Source organism: Heterodontus francisci, chromosome 42 (genome assembly GCF_036365525.1).
Source record: "Heterodontus francisci isolate sHetFra1 chromosome 42, sHetFra1.hap1, whole genome shotgun sequence".
Taxonomy (NCBI): domain Eukaryota; kingdom Metazoa; phylum Chordata; class Chondrichthyes; order Heterodontiformes; family Heterodontidae; genus Heterodontus; species Heterodontus francisci.
Genome location: NC_090412.1, coordinates 11,735,875 through 11,760,243, shown reverse-complemented (window position 1 = coordinate 11,760,243; position 24,369 = coordinate 11,735,875). Strand labels below are relative to the sequence as shown.

General features: G+C 40.7%; 2 protein-coding genes across 2 annotated transcripts in view; both read left to right on the top strand.

Moving 5' to 3' along the window:
* The first annotated feature begins 1,450 nt into the window (after positions 1 to 1,450).
* Positions 1,451 to 3,058, top strand: slc18a3a (solute carrier family 18 member 3a). The gene has a single exon (XM_068020311.1). It carries the CDS (start codon positions 1,451 to 1,453, stop codon positions 3,056 to 3,058), a length of 1,608 nt encoding a protein of 535 aa, XP_067876412.1.
* A 4,406-nt stretch (positions 3,059 to 7,464) lies between these two features.
* chata (choline O-acetyltransferase a) overlaps positions 7,465 to 24,369 on the top strand; it is a 29,164-nt gene continuing 12,259 nt past the window's right edge. The window contains exons 1-10 of the mRNA XM_068020310.1: positions 7,465 to 7,527; positions 8,235 to 8,426; positions 9,186 to 9,304; positions 9,895 to 9,948; positions 11,204 to 11,384; positions 11,678 to 11,855; positions 21,170 to 21,339; positions 22,268 to 22,368; positions 23,372 to 23,500; positions 24,170 to 24,292. Of these exons, the coding sequence (XP_067876411.1) occupies positions 7,465 to 7,527; positions 8,235 to 8,426; positions 9,186 to 9,304; positions 9,895 to 9,948; positions 11,204 to 11,384; positions 11,678 to 11,855; positions 21,170 to 21,339; positions 22,268 to 22,368; positions 23,372 to 23,500; positions 24,170 to 24,292 (1,310 nt within the window). The remainder of the gene's footprint in view (positions 7,528 to 8,234; positions 8,427 to 9,185; positions 9,305 to 9,894; positions 9,949 to 11,203; positions 11,385 to 11,677; positions 11,856 to 21,169; positions 21,340 to 22,267; positions 22,369 to 23,371; positions 23,501 to 24,169; positions 24,293 to 24,369) is intronic.

Sequence of the window (24,369 nt, the reverse complement as noted above, 5' to 3'; positions counted from 1 at the left end):
CCCGTTAGAAATCACATTTCACACAACCTGAACAAAACCGATATAAACTCTTCAAAAACCAGGAAGCAACTTCAAGGCAGATTCTATTCAAATCTGGAACACATCTAGACTGTTTCCCTCCAGTGACTGCGAGTGCCCAGTAAAAAAAAGTCTGCATCTTAAAGCCTTTCCACCCCCTCAGTAAACTTCAGTCAGCCCGTGACTCAATCCTGACTCTGTAATGTTTAGCTCCACCATGTTAGTGTGGTTCACGAAGATTCCCATTTATCTGACATACAGAATCACCCCGCTAAGAGCCACTAAGAAATGGGCAATTGGATTTGAAAAGATGGGAGCAATTGGGAATTATGAATTTGGATTATACTGGGGAGAATTCAGTATTGATCAATAAGATCGCAAAGGTTTTATTTCAAGTGCACTGAAAAATACTGGCCGCAGTTACCATGACCCTGCCGAAAAAAGGCGCAAACAACGAAAATTCCGCTATTTCCAATAAAACTCCATTTATTGTGCATTCTTAATAATCAGGCGGCAACAGTGTAAGGCTGAACAAGCAATGGCAGGAGTAAGACCAGGAGACAATGAGAACAGTGAGGGATTAGACCATGTCCAGAAACCACGTGCACTGGTAATTTTCTATATTCCAGTTGTAAACAATTCCGTTTGCGGTCCAATCTACTGCGGGTGGTTAACTTGTTTGTGCGTATGGTATAGTTTGCAAGCTATCAAGTCACCCTGATTCCAATCCTACTTGAGCATCGAAGGAACAGGCCAAATTCTCCCGAAATATGTTGAGCCAATTTTGGGGAGAGCCTTTGTTCCAACATTGGCTGGCAGACCCGGAGTCCCCGCTTCGTCAGAATAGCAATCCTGATCTGGGCCGCTATTGGAGAAGACCAGGTCACCTGCTAAATTAACATAATGGGCGTGTTCGGATGTAACTAGAAGGAGCCGAGCTCGAGCGCGTCATAAGCTTGAGAAAAAGCTCGGGTTCGGAAAGCGTGCAAGTGAATTGATGTCAATGGGCAACATCCCCGTGTCAAGGGGGAGCCGGAGACTGAATGTACCAGCTGGAAGGAGGTGTGAACTGCACAGGCTCATTCTCCTAAACATCTCAGCGCTCGCTAGTCACAAGAATCTCTGCATTGTGGTTTCTCTGGACTGGGCGAGGAATTACAGCCAAGCCTAAAATCTTTGCACCGCCTCATTTGGCCTGCTCCTGTGAGCTCCCTCTCGGTACCAGGGGCTATGCAACAAAAACACATTCCAGACAGAGTGATGACTGTGTCTGTCCCTTTCCCAGATCAGAAGTAAAGCCAGAAAACTCTCGGGGAAATCGATGTGGAGCTAATAGTTACAGTATCCGTCTGTCCAAGAGGTTAGGGATTGTGCTGGGGGTGGAGGCTGGGGAATTGGGCGAAAGTTTGCACGGACCGCTAGTGGACACACCATGGCTGCCGAAATGATCATCGGACTGGCCAAGTCAGCCGTGGTGAAAATTTCAACCGTGGTTGGCGAAAGAATTAAACAGGTAAGCAGTGCAATGCAGGAACCGCGGCGGCAGCGGAGAATTATGCTGGTCATTGTCTGCATTGCACTCTTGCTGGACAACATGCTGTATATGGTCATTGTACCAATTATACCAAACTACCTTGAAACTATAAGAACTTATAAACTGGTCTATGTCACGTCAGCTTCGGACGGAAGCAATGGCTCGTTCGTCAACTCCACGCAGAAGCCTATCTTATACAGGAACCCGAATGCAAACGAAGACATACAAATCGGGGTGCTCTTTGCGTCGAAAGCCATCCTTCAGTTGCTTGCCAACCCATTGACTGGCACTTTCATTGACCGAGTGGGCTGTGACATCCCTCTGTTCATAGGGCTGACCATTCTGTTCTTGTCCACTCTCACCTTTGCCTTCGGCGAAAGTTATGCCATGTTATTCGTCGCCAGAAGCCTGCAAGGGTTGGGATCTGCATTTGCGGACACTTCGGGAATTGCAATGATCGCGGACAAATATACAGAGGAGTCGGAGAGGAGCACGGCCCTTGGCATCGCCTTGGCTTTCATCTCTTTTGGAAGTTTGGTGGCGCCCCCCTTTGGAGGTATATTATACGAGTTCGCGGGCAAGAGTGTCCCCTTCTTAGTTCTATCACTTGTCTCCCTGCTGGACGGTATTTTGTTGCTAACGGTCATTACACCCTTTTCTAGCAGATCACGTGAAAACCTGCCCCAAGGCAGTCCCATCTATAAACTGATGATCGACCCTTATATCGCTGTTGTAGCCGGGGCTCTGACCACCTGTAACATCCCTCTAGCTTTCCTAGAACCGACCATATCAAACTGGATGAAAAAGACAATGAATGCCAGTGAATGGCAAATGGGACTAACGTGGTTACCGGCATTTTTCCCGCACGTCCTAGGCGTGTACATCACTGTAAAACTAGCTGCCAGATATCCCAATTACCAGTGGTTCTACGGGGCAATAGGCATGGTTATTATAGGTGCTAGCTCGTGTACAGTCCCAGCTTGCAGGAATTTTGAAGAACTTATTATCCCGTTGTGTGCCCTTTGTTTTGGGATAGCGCTAGTGGACACTGCCCTGTTGCCGACCCTTGCCTTCCTGGTAGATGTTCGTCATGTGTCTGTATATGGTAGTGTATATGCCATAGCCGACATCTCCTATTCTGTTGCTTATGCCCTGGGACCCATTGTGGCCGGCCAAATTGTCCACACTTTGGGCTTTGTACAGCTCAACCTTGGCATGGGCTGTGCCAACGTTCTGTATGCCCCTGCCCTCCTGCTGCTCAGAAACGTATGCCAAATGAAACCCTCGCTTTCTGAGAGAAATGTCCTTTTGGAGGAGGGACCCAAAGGGCTGTACGACACCATCAAGATGGAAGAACGCATGACGAGTAAGAAAGGGTATGGCAGCTCGGGAGGTCACTATTCCACGTCTGGAGTCCTGGATAATACCGATAATGAAAGCTCCAGGAGAAAACAAACGGGACAGATTCTGTCCGAAGATGATTCATCCGGTAGTGAGTACAGTTAGCCTCAAAACCCTTCAAGAGCCAAATCCTCCAAGGACATAAGTGAATGAAATGCAGCACATCTTTGCCCGTCTGTGACATTCTAGATGTCTAATATAACCCAGAATTGATGTAACCATCGTCGTGAATTACTTTTGTATAATTTATGTAATTGCTTATTTCATGAGTCTTAAGGGGATGGAGAATGTGATAAAGATGGAATTATGATGATCTGAATTCAATCAAAACCCAGCATTCATAATAAAGTACATTTATCACGAATCTATTTAAATGATATTCTGTGCAACATTTGCTTGAATTGTATCAGTATGTGAGAGTTTTAGGTTGTACATCTTGTGTGAAAAGTAAATAGCCGTATGTATTAAAAGCATCATGTAATTCAGGGATCTGACGGGAAATATAATATTGTATATGCTGGATGCTCCTTAGATTGGTCCCCAACGATTTGAATTGAAGCAAACGCGATTGTGTATTTTTCTTTGAGAATGAAGCTCTGTATAGTACTTTTTCGACCATTGTGTGCTGCTATATTATAAATACTATGTCAGATTAAAGTCTGGATCAAGATGTGGTTGACTTTGAGTTTGAATAAATCAACATCAGCGGTCTTTCATACATTCAGTGCCAGATAAACCGTCTGTGCTGATGCATTAGGTTTAAGGCGCCAGATTCACTAAGTTTGTACTTGCTTTAAAATTATTATATTTTCATTTTTCGCGTACAATACGGACATATTAGTGTTAGGAAATCGTATTGACCCTTAAAAATTCAGTTTCTGGAAATTTAGTGAAGAAACATGTCGGGAACGATGTGGTTAAAGTACTTATTTCAGATACAACACACCAATAACTAAAACATTATCAGTCTCTTCTTTCTATGAATTCCAGTCTTGCTCAGAGTTTCAGTTGGAACAAACTAAATTGATGCTAATACTATAAATGTTCCTAATTGAAACAATACTTGCTTTATGAAGCACCACAAGAAGACTGCGGGTGTTTAGTTGAAGTGCTAATCGCGGCAATAAGATGGGGGAACACTCTGCTGTATGTACCTTGAACATTGTTCTCAACTCTAATACCCATTCGTCAGAATTCTCCGTAAGATAATTATAAAATCAGAAGGCACAGATTTAAGGTAATTGCCTGAAGAACCAGGAGCAACACGAGGGAACTTTTTTTTAATGCAACAAATGGTTAGAATTTGGAATGCACTGCCTGATATGGTGATGAATATAGCCTTCAAAGGGGAATTGGATAAATATTTGAAGGAGAAAAAATTGCAAGGATATGGGGAAAGAGGCGGGGAGTGGGATTACTCTTCAAAAAAGCTGATACAAATCTGATGGGCCGAATGGCTTTCTTCTTTGCGTACGAAGGTTCAATGAAAATGAGAAAATGTCTCAATCTCAGTTTTTCAGTGAGCACCTGAAGGTTCTCTTAGGTTCAAACATTGAAAATCATAATGATTGCAAAATGCACAGCTTATCAATAAATGAGCAAAATCCAGACACCTTTACAAGTTCCAGTTTATGCTGCAAATATTGGAGTTTATTAACGTTACATTGTACACTGTCTGGACACCGCCGGCATATTCGATAACATGAAGTCAAAACAAGATTTCCTGGGAGATCTAAAAAGGTTCAACCATACGTGAGGTATATGAGTTGAAACCTGTTGAAACTTTGATAATATAGAAAATCCTTGTAAAAGTAAGGTAGCGGAAGTCGCGACTTTCTACTGAGCCGAGTTCTTCAAGGATTTGGAAACTACTCTTCGAGCGCTCACCAAAATCTGCAAATATTAGCAGATAATTTCGCATCGGCGCACCTTCCACAGTGATTACTGCCCCAGCCGACATCGGGCATCGCACGATTTGTATAAGCAGAATTCATCAGAAAATCATAGAATGAGACTGCATAGGAAAACCATACAACAGCAACTCGTTACAAATCATAGAAACCACACTCAAATATAAAATCAGAATCAGAATTCATCACTAAATATAGTCTCAGAATAACGAGAATAAGCGTCATTTTTTGAAAATAAGTTAAAAAAAATGAAAAGTTACAATTAAAATTAGTAAAAATTTGCAATAAACGGAAATAATAGATCGCTTGTGACGTTCTGGTTTGGAGAATCTAAATAACTGAGAAAGAGGCTATTGGTAGGTTATTCCAGTTAGAAAGCGAAAGGGTTAGAATTGTGTCCAAATATTTTAATGAAGTGCAGTGGTGACTATTCGCTCAATATATTGTATAAGGATTGATGGAGTTAGTACGCCTTGGGTTATCCTTTCCTAGTGCAGTCCTTCATCTTCTGGTGAAAAATAATGAAACCTGGAACAGTTCATCAATAGTTCCTAATCGCCAAATTATTTATAACACTCCTTTAAATAATCATTCAGCAACGTCCCAGGGATATAACGTATACTTATTCATGCTTTTCATCATGTTCTGCACAGATGAAATTTGAAATTTGCAAGACACTAAATTTGATTTTGCTTTTGGAGTGTGCTCCATTTTATACGAAGCGTAAAGTCTAATTATACACAGGTGAGAATGTGTCATTGTGTGTTAGAAACTGGAAATCTCGATTACGTCCAATTACAGATCTCTAGCAAACTGTTCATGGGAAAAACATCAAACCACTTTGACCAAATTGTCTATTGAAGGCAACAAGAAGATTGTTACGCAATTTTATTCGTTATTCTCAAAAAAAAAATTCAGATTTCTGTTCGACAAGAAAACATGTCTATTGGGAAGACCCCTTAAGTTACGAAAACTCGCGTATCTTAAATGTGCGGTCGAGTGAGTACACTGCACAATCCCCGTTCAATTAATTTACAAGCAAAACTAGAGATGCTCAATGTGATGTGAAGTTTACTCTCCATACTGCGCTATTCTTCCTTTGAAATAGCATTGGGCTGTTCAAAGAACAAACAAAGAACAGTACAGCACAGGAACAGGCCATTCGGCCCTCCAAGCCTGCGCCGATCTTGATGCCTGCCTAAACTAACACCTTCTGCACTTCCGGGGTCCGTATCCCTCTATTCCCATCCTATTCATGTATTTGTCAAGATGCCTCTTAAACGTCTCTATGGTACCTGCTTTCACCACCTCCCCCGGCAGCAAGTTCCAGGCACTCACCACCCTCTGTGTAAAGAACTTGCCCCGCACATCCCCTCTAAACTTTGCCCCTCTCACCTTAAACCTATGTCCCCTAGTAACTGACTCTTCCACCCTGGGAAAAAGCTTCTGACTATCCACTAAAGAATATGTTCAATGGCACATATCTTAATAAAAGCAACATCCAGCGGTTTGAGATTCCATCTAGATTATCAGTGCTGCGAAGCTATAAAACACACACATACACCCACACCTAAAAATGACAAGCTTAGATCTTAGGAAGGCCATCATTCAAAGTAGCCCCCACCCCGCCCCCGAATTCTGGCCACCTTCATTCCAATGTAAAATGAATGGAGATGACGCCACGTATGACGCTGTTGCTTTTGGGGCTCGACGAATAGGGAAAAGGGGAGGCTCAAGAGAAAGTATCGCAGAGCCCGGCACAAATCCTGTTCAGGCTCCATCGCACGTCACTTACAAGGGTGAGGAACGAGGATGCGAGCAGAATGAAAGAGTTTTCTATGCAACCAAAATCTTGTTTCAACGATGGGGTTGGAAAGGAAATTTCTTTGAAGTCACCGTTCCCTTCGTTTCATGTGAACTCATGAAGCTGAGAGCAGCTCGGTAAGTATGAATATCAGTTGGTTGACGATTGGCACTTAAAACTTCTTTTGAAAATGAAGTATGTCCAAGTGCTAGCTCCTTTTATTAATAGGTTGCAGAATACTTCAAGGTTAGAAATGGTTTAGATGCCCCAAACACGCTTGATTTGTGCGTTACCCAAAAGGAGGGGACTTAAAAGTTGACTGATCGGAATTCTCCAGTGCCTTTCTCCTTTTGAAATTGTTTTATTTGAAGTCGCATTACGGTTGCATTCTAGGTCTTTCTCTTAATCTATTTATATAGCCACGGAAAAGTGTTTTTATATTATGTGGATATTAGGTTGTTGGAATGGATTTAGTGCAAGTCAATATACTTTCAAGAACGGGTTAGTGATGATCAGAGATTCCAATTTGCTTTCACGTATGAGTGGATGATAATGAGGGGTGAAATGTAGGGAAAGGCAATCAGATAGAGAGATATGAAGAAAGGATAGAGGGACAGATAGATACAGAGTACAGGTTGCTGTGTTTTTATGTCGAATAGTGAATCCAGATATTAATCCATTGATACGGAGCTAAACGTGTCCGTTTGTATTCTCTCTTCAAACTAGGAGTTCTTTGATCCCGTGCCCCGGTTGTGTGTGTCTTTCTTTTATCGGCAGTGTGAGACCACAGCTGAACGATGCCAGTCCTCAATAACAATAACCAGGACTCGGTCCGACCCAAAGCTCGCCGGAACAGCTATGTACTACAACTTTTATACACACTTTACAGTCTGATCCAGGCTCTCCCCATCCCCTTTGATGTGTGCAAATTCTATAATGTAACTGTGCAGCTTGATAATCGAATGTTAACGGAGTACCATGTTTAAACTAAGCTGGGTACAGTAACTAGTCAAACACTGTCAAGTATTAATGTAGCTTTTACATCACTCAACGGGGTTGAATACGTAAAACCATTACTTTTCGATGTGGCAGATGGTTAGATTAAGAATTGTCGCTGCCATTGTAATAGCTCAAATGGATGAGTTAATGAGCAACACATTATGGAGAGAGCAGAGTTGTGAATTAATTGAATTGTCAGGATCTTAATATCATTACGTTGCAACAATGAGTAATGGACATTTCTAAAGCACTTCTTGGCAGGACTTGGGTTCAGATAGTGCAAAATACTTTCGACTTATAACACTTCGTCCGCGGGCTACCCTTTCGCAAGCCTATACAGAATGCGAAGTGGGATTTGCAATGCAAATGACAAACTGGCGCAGTTTCCAAATGCAAGTTGTTGGTGGTGTAAAGAAGCCCATGTTAGCGAATCGTATAACGGAACAATCAGGCCTGCACCGCTCCCTTGTTTTCACTGCTTTGTTTCATTTAACTGAATAGCTTTATTATTCAAAAACGACTCTTGCCTCATGTCACCTCATTCCTCTTGAACCTGTCTGTGCTGCAGGTGCTCCCCAAGCTGCCGGTCCCCCCTCTACAAGAGACCTTGGACATGTACCTGAACTGTATGAAACACCTGGTCACGGAGGATCAGTACAAAACCTCCACAGCTATTGTCGAAAGGTTTGGCGCCCGTGGAGAGATTGGAGAATTTTTGCAGCAACAATTGATAAAGCGAAGAGAAAGTAAAGTTAACTGGGTAAATGGTACAACTCTGCACCGTCAATACGATAGATCTGGTTAATTCACTTGCTTTTACTACCTTAGACTGAGAATGCAAGTAAACAGAGAAGCTACTGAGTAAATGTAATTATGTTTAGAAATTTATGAAATATAATTATCACGACCTCTGTTTTGCAGATGATGTGCGTTCCACTGGTTTCGCAAGGGATTCTTGTTTCGTTGGTTTCACTGCCAATTTAACATCGACTTTCTATATTCAGAATAAATCATTCCATGTGCTTACGGTGATTTAAAATGTGGCACCTTGCTGATTAAGTTGATCAAATAGATTTTAAATACCTTCAATAGGACCATTCTGCAATGATAGAAATTGAAGCCGATGTTTTTTAATGTTGTCTCAATATACGAACCAGACGATGGAATGTAAAGATCACCCATTCCCCTTTTGCTGGTATTTGTCGAACTTTATGAACGAACCGGCATCAATAAATCATTCCGAAGAAGGGTCACTGACCCGAAACGTTAACTCTGCTTCTCTTTCCACAGATGCTGCCAGACCTGCTGAGTGATTCCAGCATTTCTTGTTTTTGTTTCAGATTTCCAGCATCCGCAGTATTTTGCTTTTATCAATAAATCATTGTCTGCTTCTGAATTTTCTTTAATATTTAAATTGAAACCAAGGAATGAATTAGAGAACCAAAAAAAGGCATTTCCAAAGATAATACAACTAATTGATAAGAGGTGACATTAAGCAGGTTTTCATTTTCTTCCCAAGGTTTACGAATGGTGGTTGGACGATATGTATCTCCGCAATTCAGCTGCACTTGCGGTAAACTCCAGTCCTGGAATGGTGTTTCCTCGCCAGAACTTCCGGGACGAGGGTGATCAACTCAGGTACAATTATACCCTGTCCGATCACATAGCAGGACAGAAATGCACTTTTGTAACATGCATAGTTAGAATGATCATTCAGTGTTTCCAACGCAACCATGCAGTGTTTTCAGAAGCTGTAGGTTGAGATATTGTGAACTCTGCTCAGAAATATTAACTTGGGACCATTTCCTGGTCATGTTCCAAAGGCAGATTATTTTTGTATATCTTTCCCTATAGCCTTTGCATATGCGATAAAGTACCTGGTGGAAATGTCTTGTCACTGTTATTTCATGCAAGAGTGATATGCAGCAGATGTAAACCGAGTTCACAATCTCCTCTATACACCTTGGCAGATTTAAGGTCGTAGCTGTAACATGAACTAGCTCATAACAGACTAATTTAGTTCGAACCTGGACAGCTCTTCAGTGTTGAGGCTGCGAGGTATCAGCGTTACCTAGTGAAATCTGCACTCTACTTCTGTAATCACAGTCAGGCGGAACTCTCTTGGATAAGAAATGATGTTTTAGCATTCTTCCTCGCGTGGGGCTAGCCCGCACTGGAGAAATCTCACCGTCGTGCTAACATTACGAGTATTTTATCTTCCTTTACAGGTTTGCTGCCCGCCTCATTTCTGGAATACTGGATTACAAAGTGGTAATAGACGCGTAAGTTATCACCATTCAGATGTCAAGCAATGAATAAAATTGACCATAGCATTCAATACAATATTCCCCTACCTCGTTAACATGGGCGATTATGCTTTTCTTTTTTTCCATTGTTTCTCCAGCAAACCTAAGACTATTCAGTGAAAATAAGTTCCTTGTCCAAAATGCCTTAAAAATGGTTCACATATAACGTTGGATATTAAATGAGAACAATAGATAAAATGTAGGTTTCCTTGTCTTGGAAAACCAAGAGCAAGGCCTTTGAACAATGTCCGGTCAAGGTCTGAAAGAACAAGGGGAGACAGTGATTAGAGGTCGTTTGTAAAGTCTGGAGATTGTGGGGTGAGGGCATGATTGAGTTCCATAGCTTTAAATTGTTGCAAAAGAATGAGATAGGATAGCAGAGAATGCCCTGAATTTTCCTGTCAGCACATTGGGCGTGTAAGGATTTGCAGACTAAAAGGGACCAAAGATTGATGAAGCAGGGGCCATAGTAACATGAGTGAGATAGAGGAAATAAAGAAGTGCTATTTCGATCATCTAGAATTCTTAGAATTGCAAAATAACCCTTCACCCTTCCCAGTGTTAGTATTCTCCCATGATGCTTGTTACCTTATCTCATACCTCTTTGATCACTGCCCGACAGCGCTGGTCTTAATTTTTGTCAATGATTTAATTGATGACAGTGAAGGGTCAATATCTGGCTACTGTTTGATCAGAACATTCGCAATCCTCCTGGTAGTTTATTGACAGCCAACTAGCCCATTTATTGCAATAAAAGCAAAATACTGAAGATGCTGGAAATCTGAAATAAAAACAGGAAGTGCTGGAAATACTCAGCAGGTCTGGCAGCATCTGTGGAGAGAGAAGCAGAGTTAATATTTCAGGTCAGTGATAGTTCTGATGAAAGGTCACTGACCTGAAACGTTAACTCTGTTTCTCTCTCCACAGATGCTGCCAGACCTGCTGAGTATTTCCAGCATTTCTTGTTTTTATTAGCCCACTTATTGGCTTATAGTCAAAAATCGTATCGTGGCTCCCAAAATATTAACATTTATAAATAGATTTTTCAGATCTTTTACCAATTTAAGCAGAGGAAAAATCCAGATTTCTGCCGTTACACAATCAGAAAATTTTTGCCCTGGCAGAATCCTAAATTAAACAACAGCTGACATGGAGATTGTAGGGGCATGAGTAAGGGGGAAGCTGGGGTATTACGCTGAAACAAACATTTACTTTCACACCTGTTTTCCAGCCGTGCATTACCTGTTGATTATGCCCGTGGTCAACTTGCTGGACATCCCTTGTGTATGGAGCAGTACTACAGGCTCTTCTCATCCTACCGTCTGCCAGGTCACCAGAAAGACACACTGGCTGTCCAGAAAAGCAGTGTCATGCCGGAACCAGAGCACGTTATAGTGGCCTGTCAGAATCAGGTGATGCTTCAATTTCTACCGGGGATAAAGAATAGCTAGATGCAAGGCATTTAACAATTGATGCCAGGGTGACCTTATTTAGAGTGGGCAAATGAGCTCAAAGATCATAAATATCGGGCAACTTACCTCTCCAGATGGTTATACATTTACTTTTTCAATTGCATTAATAATAGCATCCCCCCCCCGCCCCACCAAGTAATCCAGACCCACGATTTAAAGGGGTCTTTAAAAATGTAATCCACACCTTTCAACATTTTACTCCAAACATTAGCTTCGTTTCCATTTGTTTCCAGTTCTTCGTTTTGGATGTTGTCATAAACTTCAGACGTTTGAACGAAACCGACTTATTCACTCAGTTGAGAAAGATAGTGAAAATGGCAGAGAATGAGGAAGACGGAGTAACACCGATTGGGCTGCTCACATCAGATAGCAGGACCGAATGGGCGGAGGCCAGGAGAATGGTCATGAGAGGTGAGGTGCAAGCTGTCAAAGTATTCTCATTACCTCATTTAATGACACAAAACCAGCTAGGCAAATGTTTTGGGTGAAGGTAGATTTGCCTTAAATGCAAACAGTATGATCAGCGTTGTATTTATTTCCTAGGACATATTCCACAACAATTCAAATACGAGCTCAGAATGCCATTGTTTCCAGTTCATTTTAATTCCACCAGATATAAACTCCCCAAATAGAATTACAGTTGGGTGCTCCAGTTTGCCCTCACTTTATTACTCATTTAAGATGCTGTTGCTGATGGGAAAATTAATGAAGGTTTAACTAAAATGACAACCCCTCCAATCAAAACCACATATTGATTTATCTGGTGAACAGAATGCGTGGATGGTAGTCATGGATGTTACTGAACTCCCTACATCATATTCATATCAGATCACAAATCTATACCAAGGCATTTTAATATAATTTGCCCTTAAGAATCGCTTCTGGCCTTGCATTTGATCTTATTGTGAGACACTATGTAGGCACTGCCAACACATTACCATCACAGGGAAGATTAGAATGCTTTTCTCTGAAATTAGAATAGATTCTCTCATATAAGTACAAGTTTTATCTATTTATTAAGGATAGAAGCCTGGGCTTAATTTCACTAATTTCATTAATTCTTACATCTTCAAATTCCTACATCTTCAAAACTATGGAAAGCTTTCCAATATATTCATAGCTACCATTATTTTACTTCAAGGATATATTTTATTTGTCCAAACATTAATAAAGTTCCCTTGGCATTGCCCATGAAAGTTGAAGACAAACTCACCTATAATGACAGAAGCAGTACACCATGTATGACTCATATATAATTATACCACGTTGCCCACTATTCCATTGTTAAGGTGGGACTGTGTCTCTTTAGGGCAAAACATCTAATCATGAAATTAGGTCCTGAGGTAATTTGAGGACTGCCAATGGTCTCTCGAGATTGGCAGCTTTTTTTTTGTCTTTGGCTACTTACCAAGATCAGAAAAAAGTACCCTGAAATGACTGGACTTTCCTCTCTTTTTTAAAGGTTGTTCCACATCATGGGTACAATAGACTCATGCCAAAGACCATGTACCTATATCTAACCGATTAGGCACACTACAGCCTGCCGGACTGAACATTGAGTTCAATAATTTCAGAGCATGACAGCCCCCCATTTTACTTTCATTTTTAGTCATTTTTTCTTCCTTTTTTTCAACATTCTTTTTTACATTTTTTACAATTTTTTTTTTTGCATTTATTTCATTTCATCTTAGTCTGTTCAGTTTGCTTACCCACTGTTTTTTTCATGTTTGCACTTGCCTCTGTTCAATATTCAGTATATTAATACCTAATCTGTACTAATGCTTTGTCTTTCAACACACCATTAACATATTGTTTGCCTTTGCTCCGTGACCTTTTGGTCAGCTATGTGACCTGGTCCAATCTAGACCTCCTTTGTTATCTCTTGCCCCACCCCCACCTCACTTGCCTATAACCTGTGACTTTTCTAATATTTGTCAGTTCCGAAGAAGGGTCACTGACCCGAAACGTTAACTCTGCTTCTCTTTCCACAGATGCTGGCAGACCTGCTGAGTGGTTCCAGCATTTCTTGTTTTTATTTCAGATTTCCAGCATCCGCAGTATTTTGCTTTTATTTTACCTATATCTAATAGTTGAATTAGGAAACTGCTGTATTTTGTCTTGGAAGGGAATTGGATTTTGGTGTTGCATGCACCAAACCTATTGGGCTGGATTCTATACAGCCCTCAACGCCAGGATCCGTGGAAGGTGGGGTGGTCTGAAGATGGTCCGGGATGAGGCATGCCACACACCTCAATGCTGGCAGGGCCCAGCTCAATATTGCTGACAGCTGAGAGGTCTCGTGGTGGCCCTCCCTGCCGCTCGGCAACGGAACCACAATTTAAATATTTAAATAAATTAAAATACCTGCATTAATTACTATTCTGTCGCCTCCTGAAGTCCCGTCGAGATCTTCACCCCAGTGGCTGGCATTACCGCACCTTCGGATCCCCTTCTGGAGAAATGAGGTGGAACACTGGTGGGGAGCGGGGAGGAGGTACGTTTCTCAGTGCGGGGGTAGGGGTGCGAGCAGGGTCAAAGTAATGTAGGGGATGGTGGGAAAGGTGAAAGTTTAAAGTTTGTGCAGTTTGGGGGCGGGAGTGGTGAAGGTCAGATGGTAAAGGTACGTGTTTTGGGGGGGGGGGGAGGGCAAATAATTAATTTAATTGTTATTGGTGGGCGGGAGAGGGGCATATATATTTATTTAATTTCATTTAATCTTCCTTTAAATATTTAAATTTGCCTGTAGGGTTAACAGCCCTTTAAAAATGGGGTCAGTGCCTACGCCATTTAAATGAGGCACCGGGTTTATAGAATTCAGCCCATTAATTCTCAGAGTGTACTTTGATCGTTGTAATATGGTAGACAGAACCTTACACTATCCACTCTCTATGTATAGGCATGTGATCGAAATATTCTGCATAATAATGAGGTGAATAACATTCTTGACAGAGTATGCTATTGACAATTAAAGACCATAAAAAAAACAGGAAAATGGTGGAATGCATTCTTCAAAAAATTGGAAAAAGTCCTGGAATCCCATAGAATTTATTCAGTCACCTTAAACCAGGGTCCCTGTTGAAAACCTGGTTAAAGTTAACAGGATAAATTGCATTACTTATACCTTCAAACATTGCTAAGTTCACTCTTGATGTGCACTATCATATTATTCACACACAATTGACCTTTAACATAATTAGACATGCGGGGCTGAATTTTACGAGCATGCCGGATTTTGCGCAGGGGCTCATTTAAATGGAGAGGGCTCCATTTGATCCAACTGTAAAATTCAAAACAAATCACAACCCCCACTGAGTCCTCATGTATTACAGTGACATATCCCCCCAAAAAAAGCACCTTTTCATTTTGTGAACTTTTCCCCCTAACTTCAGAACCTTTGACCCTCAACCCCTTTCCACCATCCCCAAAACCCATTACAATAGTTCTCCCCTCTCCCCCACCGCCCTGAAATTTTCACTCCTCCACCCTCCCCACCAGTGTCGCGCCTCAGAACTCCAGACAGAGGGACTTCCGTTTGGCAGCTGTAATATCAGTGAGGGATGGCTGCTGGGACAAGGTAATTTGATTTGCATGTTGTTTTAATTAATTTTAATATTTAAATGAAGGCCCCAGCCACCAAACGGCAGGCGGCTGCACTGAGGCCTCGCCGCCGCCAGTAAAATGCAACGGGGCCTTCTCGGAGTTGGGGGTCGTGGCGGGCCGCTCCCGCAAGTATTTTATGGGCCTCCGTGCCACGACTTTCAATGTCGAGGGGCTGGCAAAATTCAGCCCACTGAGCAGCACTCTTACCAGTACTATGCATGATGAAGTCACTAATGTATAGTTATATTCATTAGCATTGCATTTCATTAAAAAGCAGCATAAACAATAATCAGTGATGGTGTTAATAATTGAGATAATTAATACACATGGACCTACAAGTAATTGATTTGATCCAACTGTAAAATTCAAAACAAATCACAAAGAATATTTGAGTTAGCAGGTGAGTTACAACACACTGGCTAAAGTGGACTGAGAGCAGCTACTTGTAGGAAAGTCTACATCAGACCAGTGGGAGTCATTCAAAGAGGAAATAGTGAGAGTTCAGAGCCAACATGTACCCGTTAAGGTGAAGGGAAGGACTAACAAGTCCAGGGAACCCTGGATGTCAAGGAACATAGAGGGTTGGATAAGGGAAAAAAAGGAGGCTTACAGCAGATTCAGAGTGCTGAAAACAGCGGAGGCACTAGAAGAGTATAGAAAGTGTAGGAGGGAACTTAAAAAAGTAATTAGGAGAGTGAAGAGGGGACATGAAAAAACACTGGCAGGCAAGATAAAGGAAAATCCCAAGGCGTTTTATAAGTATGTTAAGGGCAAGAGGATAACCAGGGAAAGAGTAGGGCCCATTAGAGACCAAAGTGGCAATCTATGTGTGGAGCCGGAGGGCATAGGTGAGGTTGTAAATGATTACTTTTCATCTGTGTTCACTAGGGAGAAGGACGATATGGGTGTAGCGATCAGGGAGGGGGATTGTGATATACTTGAACATATTAGCATTGAAAGGGAGGAAGTATTAGCTGTTTTAGCGGGCTTAAAAGTGGATAAATCCCCAGGCCCAGATGATATGTATCCCAGGCTGTATTGTGAGGCAAGGGAGGAGATAGCAGGGGCTCTGACACAAATTTTCAAATCCACTCTGGCCACAGGAGAGGTACCAGAGGATTGGAGGACAGCGAATGTGGTACCATTATTTAAGAACAGTAGCAGGGATAAACCAGGTAATTACAGTCTAACATCAGTGGTAGGGAAACTACTGGAAAAAATTCTGAGGGACAGGATTAATCTCCACTTGGAGAGGCATGAATTAATCAGGAATAGTCAGCATGGCTTTGTCAGGGGGAGATCGTGTCTAACTAATTTGATTGAATTTTTCAAGGAGGTGACGAGATGTGTCGATGAGGGTAAAGCAGTTGATTAGTCTACATGGACTTCAGTAAGGCTTTTGATAAAGTCCTGCATGGGAGATTGGTCAAAAAAGTAAGAGCCCTTGGGATCCAGGGCAATTTGGCAAATTGGATCTAAAATTGGCTTAGTGGCAGGAGGCAGAGGGTGATGGTTGAGGGTTGTTTCTGCGAGTGGAAGCCAGTGGTGTACCATAGGGATTGGTGCAGGGACATTTGCTATTTGTAGTGTACATTAATGATTTAGACGTGAATTAGGAGGCATGATCAGTAAGTTCACAGATGACATGAAAATTGGTGGTGTGGTAAATAGTAAGGAGGAAAGCCTTAGATTACAGGATGATATAGATGGACTGGTAAGATGGGTGGAGCAGTGGCAAATGGAATTTAATCCTGAAACATGTGAGGTGATGCATTTTGGGAGGACTAACAAGGCAAGGGAATATACAAAGGATGGTAGGGCCCTAGGAAGTACGGAGGGTCAGAGGGACCTTGGTGTACTTGTCCATTGATCACTGAAGGCAGTAACACAGGTAGCTAAGGTGGTTAGGAAGGCATATGGGATACTGCCTTTATTAGCTGAGGCATAGAATATGAGAGAAGGGAGGTTATGATGGAGCTGTATAAAACACTAGTTAGGCCACAGCTGGAGTACTGTGTACAGTTCTGGGCACCACACTAGAGGAAGGACGTGATTGCACTGGAGAGGGTGTGAAGGAGATTCACCAGGATGTTGCCTGGGCTGGAGCATTTCAGCTATGAAGAGAGACTGAAAAGGCTAGGGTTGTTTTCCTTAGAGCAGAGAAGGCTGAGGGGGGACATGATTGAGGTATACAAAATTATGAGGGGCATTGATAGATTAGATAGGAAGAGACTTTTTCCCTTAGCGGAGGGGTCAATAATCAGGGGGCATAGATTTAAGGTAAGGAGCAGGAGGTTTAGAGGGGATGTGAGGAATCTGGAACGCACTGCCTGAAGAGGTGGTAAAGGCAAGAACCCTCATAACATTTAATAAGTATTTTGATGAGCACTTGAAATGCCATAGGATACAAGGCTATGGGCCAAATGCTGGGAAATGGGATAAGAATAGTTAGGTGCTTGACGACCGGGACAGACACAATGGGCCGAAGGGCCTGTTTCTGTGCTGTATAACTGTGTTACTCTATAACAGGTGGAAAATACATCTGACTAAAGTCAATGCTTTTTTAACAAATTGTGTCAGAAATCTGCAATAAAAAAATAGAAAGTGCTAGAAATACTCAGCAGGTCAGGCAGCATCTGTGGAGAGAGAAGCAGAGTTAACATTTCAGGTCTGTGACCTTTCATCAGAATGTCGGAAATCTACATTTTAGGGGACAATGTCCTGTTTACAATGTGTTTGTGACATTGTAAATACAGTGGCAAATTTTACTGTGTTTCCTATTTCTAACAAAGTTGTTCTTTTGGACTTGTTTTCTTATTTCACTAGAAACAGAAAACAAGAAAACTTCCCGCTAGGTTTACAATGTTCCTGACCATTGATCAAAGGAGATCTTCTTCCACTTATTACGGACAGTTGGTAAGGGGTGTGGGTGGCTCCCACTGTTCACCTCCCAACTGACCCCAATTAAAATGATGGGTTAGTCCCTGAATGCTTTTTCGGGTCAAATAAACAGACAAATGACAAGTTTTCTCATAGGTTAAAAAAAGATAACTATTATTATACAATTCCTGAAATGGTCACAACTTCACTCACGCACACATTCACACTCACACACGCCTACACAATAGATAGCGAGGGAAAGGGTAAATGGTTTAAAGTGGGGTACGTGTTTGTGGTTCATTGTAAATCTGTTGAATCTTATGAAGAGGACAGTCTCTTTTAAAGGTGCAGGCCTGGGTTGTTTGTAGTCTTGAACATGTTGAGGTGCTGTAGATTTCTGGTGGTTAAGACTTCAGACTGGAAATGGTGGTCACTTTCAGTTCTCTGCTACAGCAGGTTGAAGTACAGAATTAGCAGCAGGGCTTCTTCCTTGTTTTGGCTGGATCTTTTTCCATAGCCTCTTGTTGGACTGCTTTCTGTGATGTTGTTGTAATCTCTCCTCCCTCTCCGGAGGGATACCTTTTAAGGTCAAAATCCATCATTAGCTTTTCTGTTAGTTTGACACATGGCCTTCTCCCCTGGTATGACCACACTAATACCTGGAATGGGCGGGTTGTCTTGTGAGGAAATGTTGGACAGGCTAGGCTTGTATCCGTTGAAGTTTAGAAGAGTAAGAGGGGACTTAATTGAAACATATAACATCCTGATGGATTGTGACAGGGTGGATGTGGAAAAGATATTTCCTCTTGTGGCAGAATCTAGAACTAGGGGGCACTGTTTAAAAATAAGGGGCCATCCATTTAAGAAAGAGAAGAGGAGAATTTTTTTTCTCTCAGAGGGTTGTGAGTCTTTAGAACTCTGTTCCTCAGAAGGCAGTGGAAGCAGAGACTTTGGATATTTTTAAGGCAGAGGTAGATAAAATCTTGATAAGCAAGGGGGTGAAGGGGGTTATCGGGGATAGGCGGGAATGTGGAATTGAGATTACAATCAGATCAGCCATGATCTTGTTGAATGGCGGAGCAGACTCGAGGGGCCGAGTACCCTACTCCTGCTCCTAATTTGTATGTTAGTATGTTCGTATGACCAGGATGTGGAATCCATGGTTATCTATTGATGTCTGGATGGGTATCATTCTGTTATGATGTGGCTTCTTCACACCTTCTTTGTCCCAGAAGAACCCATTCAGTTCAGGAATGTCTCTTGATGGTTTCAGGATGGATGTAGTTAACACCTCTTAATCTGGAATGTATCCTTTTGTCCTTTTGAGACAGTGAGGCAGTTTTTGAATTCACAGTCTATGTCACCTGACCATCGGTGGCCATCTTTGCAGCACATTGTCCACTTTCTTTAAAGGAAAAGTCAATTTCATGGAGTCCACAATAAATAAAGTTCATATCTTCAAAGTTAGGAATATGATATGTCTTTACTGGGCTTGACACACTGTTTTCAAAAGTTAATATTGAGTACAAATACATTGGTTTCATCCACAGATATAATACATGACAATGTTTACATGCATTAGTAAAGAAATGTTCATATTTCAATATTGCCTGTGGTACATTAAACTGAATAAGTACTTTGTTCAGCTCATTTTTTCCTTCTATTGCTCGTACTTCATGCAACCTATTGCCTTTATATAAAGAGCACAATCTTCTCGAATTATCAGATCTAATCAACTTTGAGCAGCTATACATAATAAATGTGAAAAATGGTTTAATGAACGAACATGTGGTATTAAACATATTTTTACTCCACATTTCAAACAGAATAATGCATAATGAAAAAGAAAAATGTTATTTATGGTTATGACAATCATTTACAGCCTATATGAGATGTGTTAATTCAGGCCTATGTCAGTAGATACGCTGTATTATCTTTCATATCTTGCAAATGGATCTGAACTTCTTGGGAGAGGGTAAATATGAGTTGCTATTTATGGCGAGAAATTTGTTTATGCAGATATTCAAATATTTATCTGCACAGTGTTCTACAGTAGGTTGCAATGGCCCAATCGTTATACGTGCAATAAATTCTGTTTGCTTCAGAAGTTGAACACAGAACCCAAAGTGTCATGCACCATTGTCAAATATCTGTAATAGAGGACAATATTCGATGTATCTGTGGGTGCAGTTATACAGTCACTTTTGCATGGCTGCAAATCAGCGTCTGTATTGTAGAGCATGAATGTGACAATATAGTTCTGGAGTCATGTCTCACTCTGACTCATGAGTGCTGCGTGTAAGTTCCCTTGGGGAGAGTAAATCAAACATATTGAGTTTAATATTACATGGAGTATAACTCCAGTGCAGTGTCAAGTCTAATTTTAAAAATGCTCAGAAGATCCATTATTTCTTTTATGCACTTCATGTACTGAAGCAATTTTTTTTTACCTTTTGAGAGTATGGGTGTTCTGCCGATGTGTCTTAGATTAACAGTGCAGGGATAACTATAACCTGCAATGATTACATTTTCTATTAAAAAGATGTCTATCTATAACAAAGCTACTGCTTCAATTTCTTTCATCTATTGTCTGGATTGTTTATAGGAATTGTTATACTACAGACACTGCTTTGAGACCAGTACCTACTGAAAGCAATGCAAACCTTAGCTATACTGCCAGCTGTGTACCACTCTCTAGGTGGGTGGAAGGAACTATCCACTTCCATATGCCAATTAAATACTATTCCTAACAAGGACTCAATATGATAGCTGAGTGGTCTCTGGTGACACTAAAATGATTCAAACCATCTCAGAATTCATTTACATTTTGCTTTCCATTAGTGGCAGTTATATTGTTGTTGTTGTAAAGTAAGGCAGTATTCAATGAATGTCTCCCCAAGTTGGCCTAACACCAACAACTAAATTTACATTGAGTCACATCACAAAATTTACACTAAATAGTTTGGCAAAATCATTTTGCATCAACAGAATCTGTGTAATATAATTGGCCTAAACATCGTAGGATGTTCATAAGGTTTCTCTACAACTATCTGATCTGTGTTTTACCTGATAATTGGCAGGTGTATTGTGAATCTTTTTGGAAGTATTAGTTTAACAATCTATTATTTGTGCTGAACTGCACTGTACATGCCTCCAGCCATATTGTGCTCCATCTGGCATTACTTACAATGGGTATCTGAAAATCTGTTAACTTAGTTAATGAGTTTCGGACTTTCTCGTTGCAGATTCTACTAACCGAGACTCTCTGGATGCGATTGAACGCTGCATATTTCTGTTGTGTTTAGATGCCCCAAGTGGTGTTGAACAGACAGATATAAACCTGGCACTGCAGATAATGCACGGAGGCGGCTGCCAGAAAAATAGTGCAAATCGCTGGTATGACAAAACCATGCAGGTATTGGAGGCAGGGCTCATATGTGTAACATTAAATGATCTATCGAGAAAGTTTCATTGTGGGTGCGTTTCTTCCCTATAAAAAATATCACATCATTGGCAATATTTAAACATATTAGCCTAGAAATTCCTGTTTGTGATAATAGTGCATGAGTGCTAAATGTGTTCAAATGACATTACTTGGCTTCTTAATTTTTAACATAAGCATTAACCTGTTTATTTCACATGGTACATGGTATTTATACCAATGTCTACATCTAAAACCTTGGGCTTGATGAGAATGGCATACTCAATGCCAAAGTCTATTATCTTCAATGCCAGACTGATGTGGCCAGGTTGTCAATCCTCTGTGAAATTTTAACTAGATGAGAGTTGCTTGTGTTTAAGTTAGATCTCCATATTTCTACCAGAAACACAAGAGATATCACACCTCAAAGTTTAGCACACACACAATACAAGTGAAAAGCTTCACTGGGTGTTATTTCTATATTGTAGACAGGTTTACCGACTGGAACTCTGCCTGTTAAACATAGAAGTTGAAATACAGAATTAAATCTGCAATTGTTGAACCAGGATTGCTGGAGCATGTATTAGCCTACGAGGAATTTGTTGTCTGTTGGTACACCTGTAGAAGCTTTCTAAGTTTTCTTGTCCCATTGACAAATCCAATTTCATGAGATACCAGCCCCTGTTAAAGTTGTCTCCAACTGCAGGTTGTTAGAGCTGCCTCATGCAAACAAGACTCCTGCATATTTTGATGAAGAGCTGTGTTGTCTGTGCATATAATCGGTAAAATATCAAAATGGATAGTTATTAGAAGGTGCACTAGTAATAGTTTGACATTCTATATTTGGGATGACCTCACCATAATGCAGCCTTACATACAGTTTAATTCAAAAAATACAGACAAATTTCCATTTTTCCTGCAGTTTATTGTTGGAAAAGATGGAGCTTGTGGGCTGGTCTATGAACACTCACCTGCAGAAGGGATTGCAGTTGTACAATGTGTTGAACATCTACTCTGTTACATGTATGTCATTATTTTCTTACTATTTTTCTTGCTTTATTAATTCTTATTTTGCAAAAATCAAACTTGCAAAATCTTTGCCAATCGGTAATTTTACCAGAGGTGGCAGATGAACAATAGGGATAGCGGAATTCTCAGATGGATTTAAGGTTTTGTGAGAGAGCATTTTTGTTTTTAACCCAGTTTACCAAGACTATGGGCTAAAAATTACAGTGCGATATTAGCATTTGAATGCCTTACACATTCACATGATGTTAGTTTGTCTGCTATTTTAATGGAGACATTGATCATTAAATGTAACTAGCACCTTTATTAAAACAGTGGTAAAGTCACCATTGGGCTTCTGTATATACAGCATATATTCAGAACAGTTGGAGATTAAGTATATCAGAAAAAATATATTGTAAGAGTCACATCTTTATTTACTGTCACTTTTGTATAAGTCACTCCTCTCTATTGAGGTAGTGTAAAAAATACATGAAGGGACAGTTATTCACTAGAATTTACTTTAATTTCATTTGTCTTTTTTCACTATATAGTAAGTTTTACAGCACACTGTAAGAACATGATAGGGCATGGTTACACTACTGTTAAAAGTTTAAGACTGGTAAATGCTTAGAGAGTTGTGGAGCAGGCAGACCAGAATTATAATATTTGTCCCACATAGCTCGCTAATCAGTGAAATTGGAGCTCTGTACATTCATGGAGGCACATTAGTGTAGAGCTCTGCTTTAAAGGTTCCATCTGCTGGTCAAGTTTTAATATTGTTAAGGAGCAGATTGTCCTGTGAGCTCTTTTGAAATATAAAAATAATTCAAGATTGAGTTCAATCTTTACATTGTGTTTCATTAACACTGCAATTGTTGGAAAAATGAAGTGTGGACAGACCACTTAGCATTGAATTCAGTTAGTATTCCTAGGTATGTCTACATAAAGCCATTGTTAGTACTATATTGCAGACCATAAATGCTGAGTATTTTAGGTATATGTGATGTATCTTTTACAGTAAAGAGACTTCAAGGAAGTTAGTACGAGCTGACTCTGTTTGTGAGCTGCCTGCCCCAAGAAGACTGAGGTGGAAATGTGACTCTGAAACCCATAGATATATAACTTCAGCAGCTGATAAACTCCAAAGGTACAGACCAACCTGTAAGGGATATTTGATCAGAGTTTCTTTGTGGAACAGTTATTAAAGTAATTATAGCGGAACATTTTATAAAAGGTTTGGTCATTCATTGCTGTTCTGGGTAAAGTAGGGTAGTGGTTATGTTACTTAACTAGTAATTCAGAGGCCTAGAATAATGATCTGAAGACATGAGTTCAAATCCCACCATGGCAGTTGGGGAATTTAAATTCAATTAATTGAATAAAAATATGGAATAAAAAGCTAGTATCGGTAATGGTGACCAAGAAGCTAAATGGATTGTCATAAAAACTAATCTGTTTCACTAATGTCTTCTAGGGAAGGAAATCTGCCATCCTTACCTGGTCTGGCCTAAAAGTGACTCCAGACCCACAGCAACGTGATGGCTTCTTAACAGCCCTCTGAAATAGCCGAGCAAGCCACTCATTTGGATTAACGAAGGTGGCTCATGACCACCTTCTCAAAGATAATTAGGGATGGGCAATAAATGCTGGCCTTACCAGTGACACCCACATCCCATTAATGAATATTTAAAAATTCTATAATTCCTGAATTTGGCATAAATTAAGCTATTTATGTAGCTTATCCAAGGAAATGTGAATCCTGCAGATTATGACGATATTAAATGCATTTTATAGCTTTTGTAATATATTTTTCCAGGCTGATAGAAAACATTGATCTAATGGTGTACCGGTTTAAGGGTTTTGGCAAAGACTTTATCAAAAAACAGAAGATGAGTCCTGATGCCTTTGTCCAGGTTGCATTGCAGTTATCATTTTACAGGTGAGTCTCTGCAGTGTGTAGAATTTTATTGACCTTTAATGTGCACCAATCTGACTTTAGAAACAAAGGAAAGCATA

Coding starts and splice junctions, on each gene's coding strand:
- slc18a3a (XM_068020311.1), top strand. CDS start 1,451: ATGGCTGCCGAAATGATCATCGGACTGGCCAAGTCAGCCGTGGTGAAA.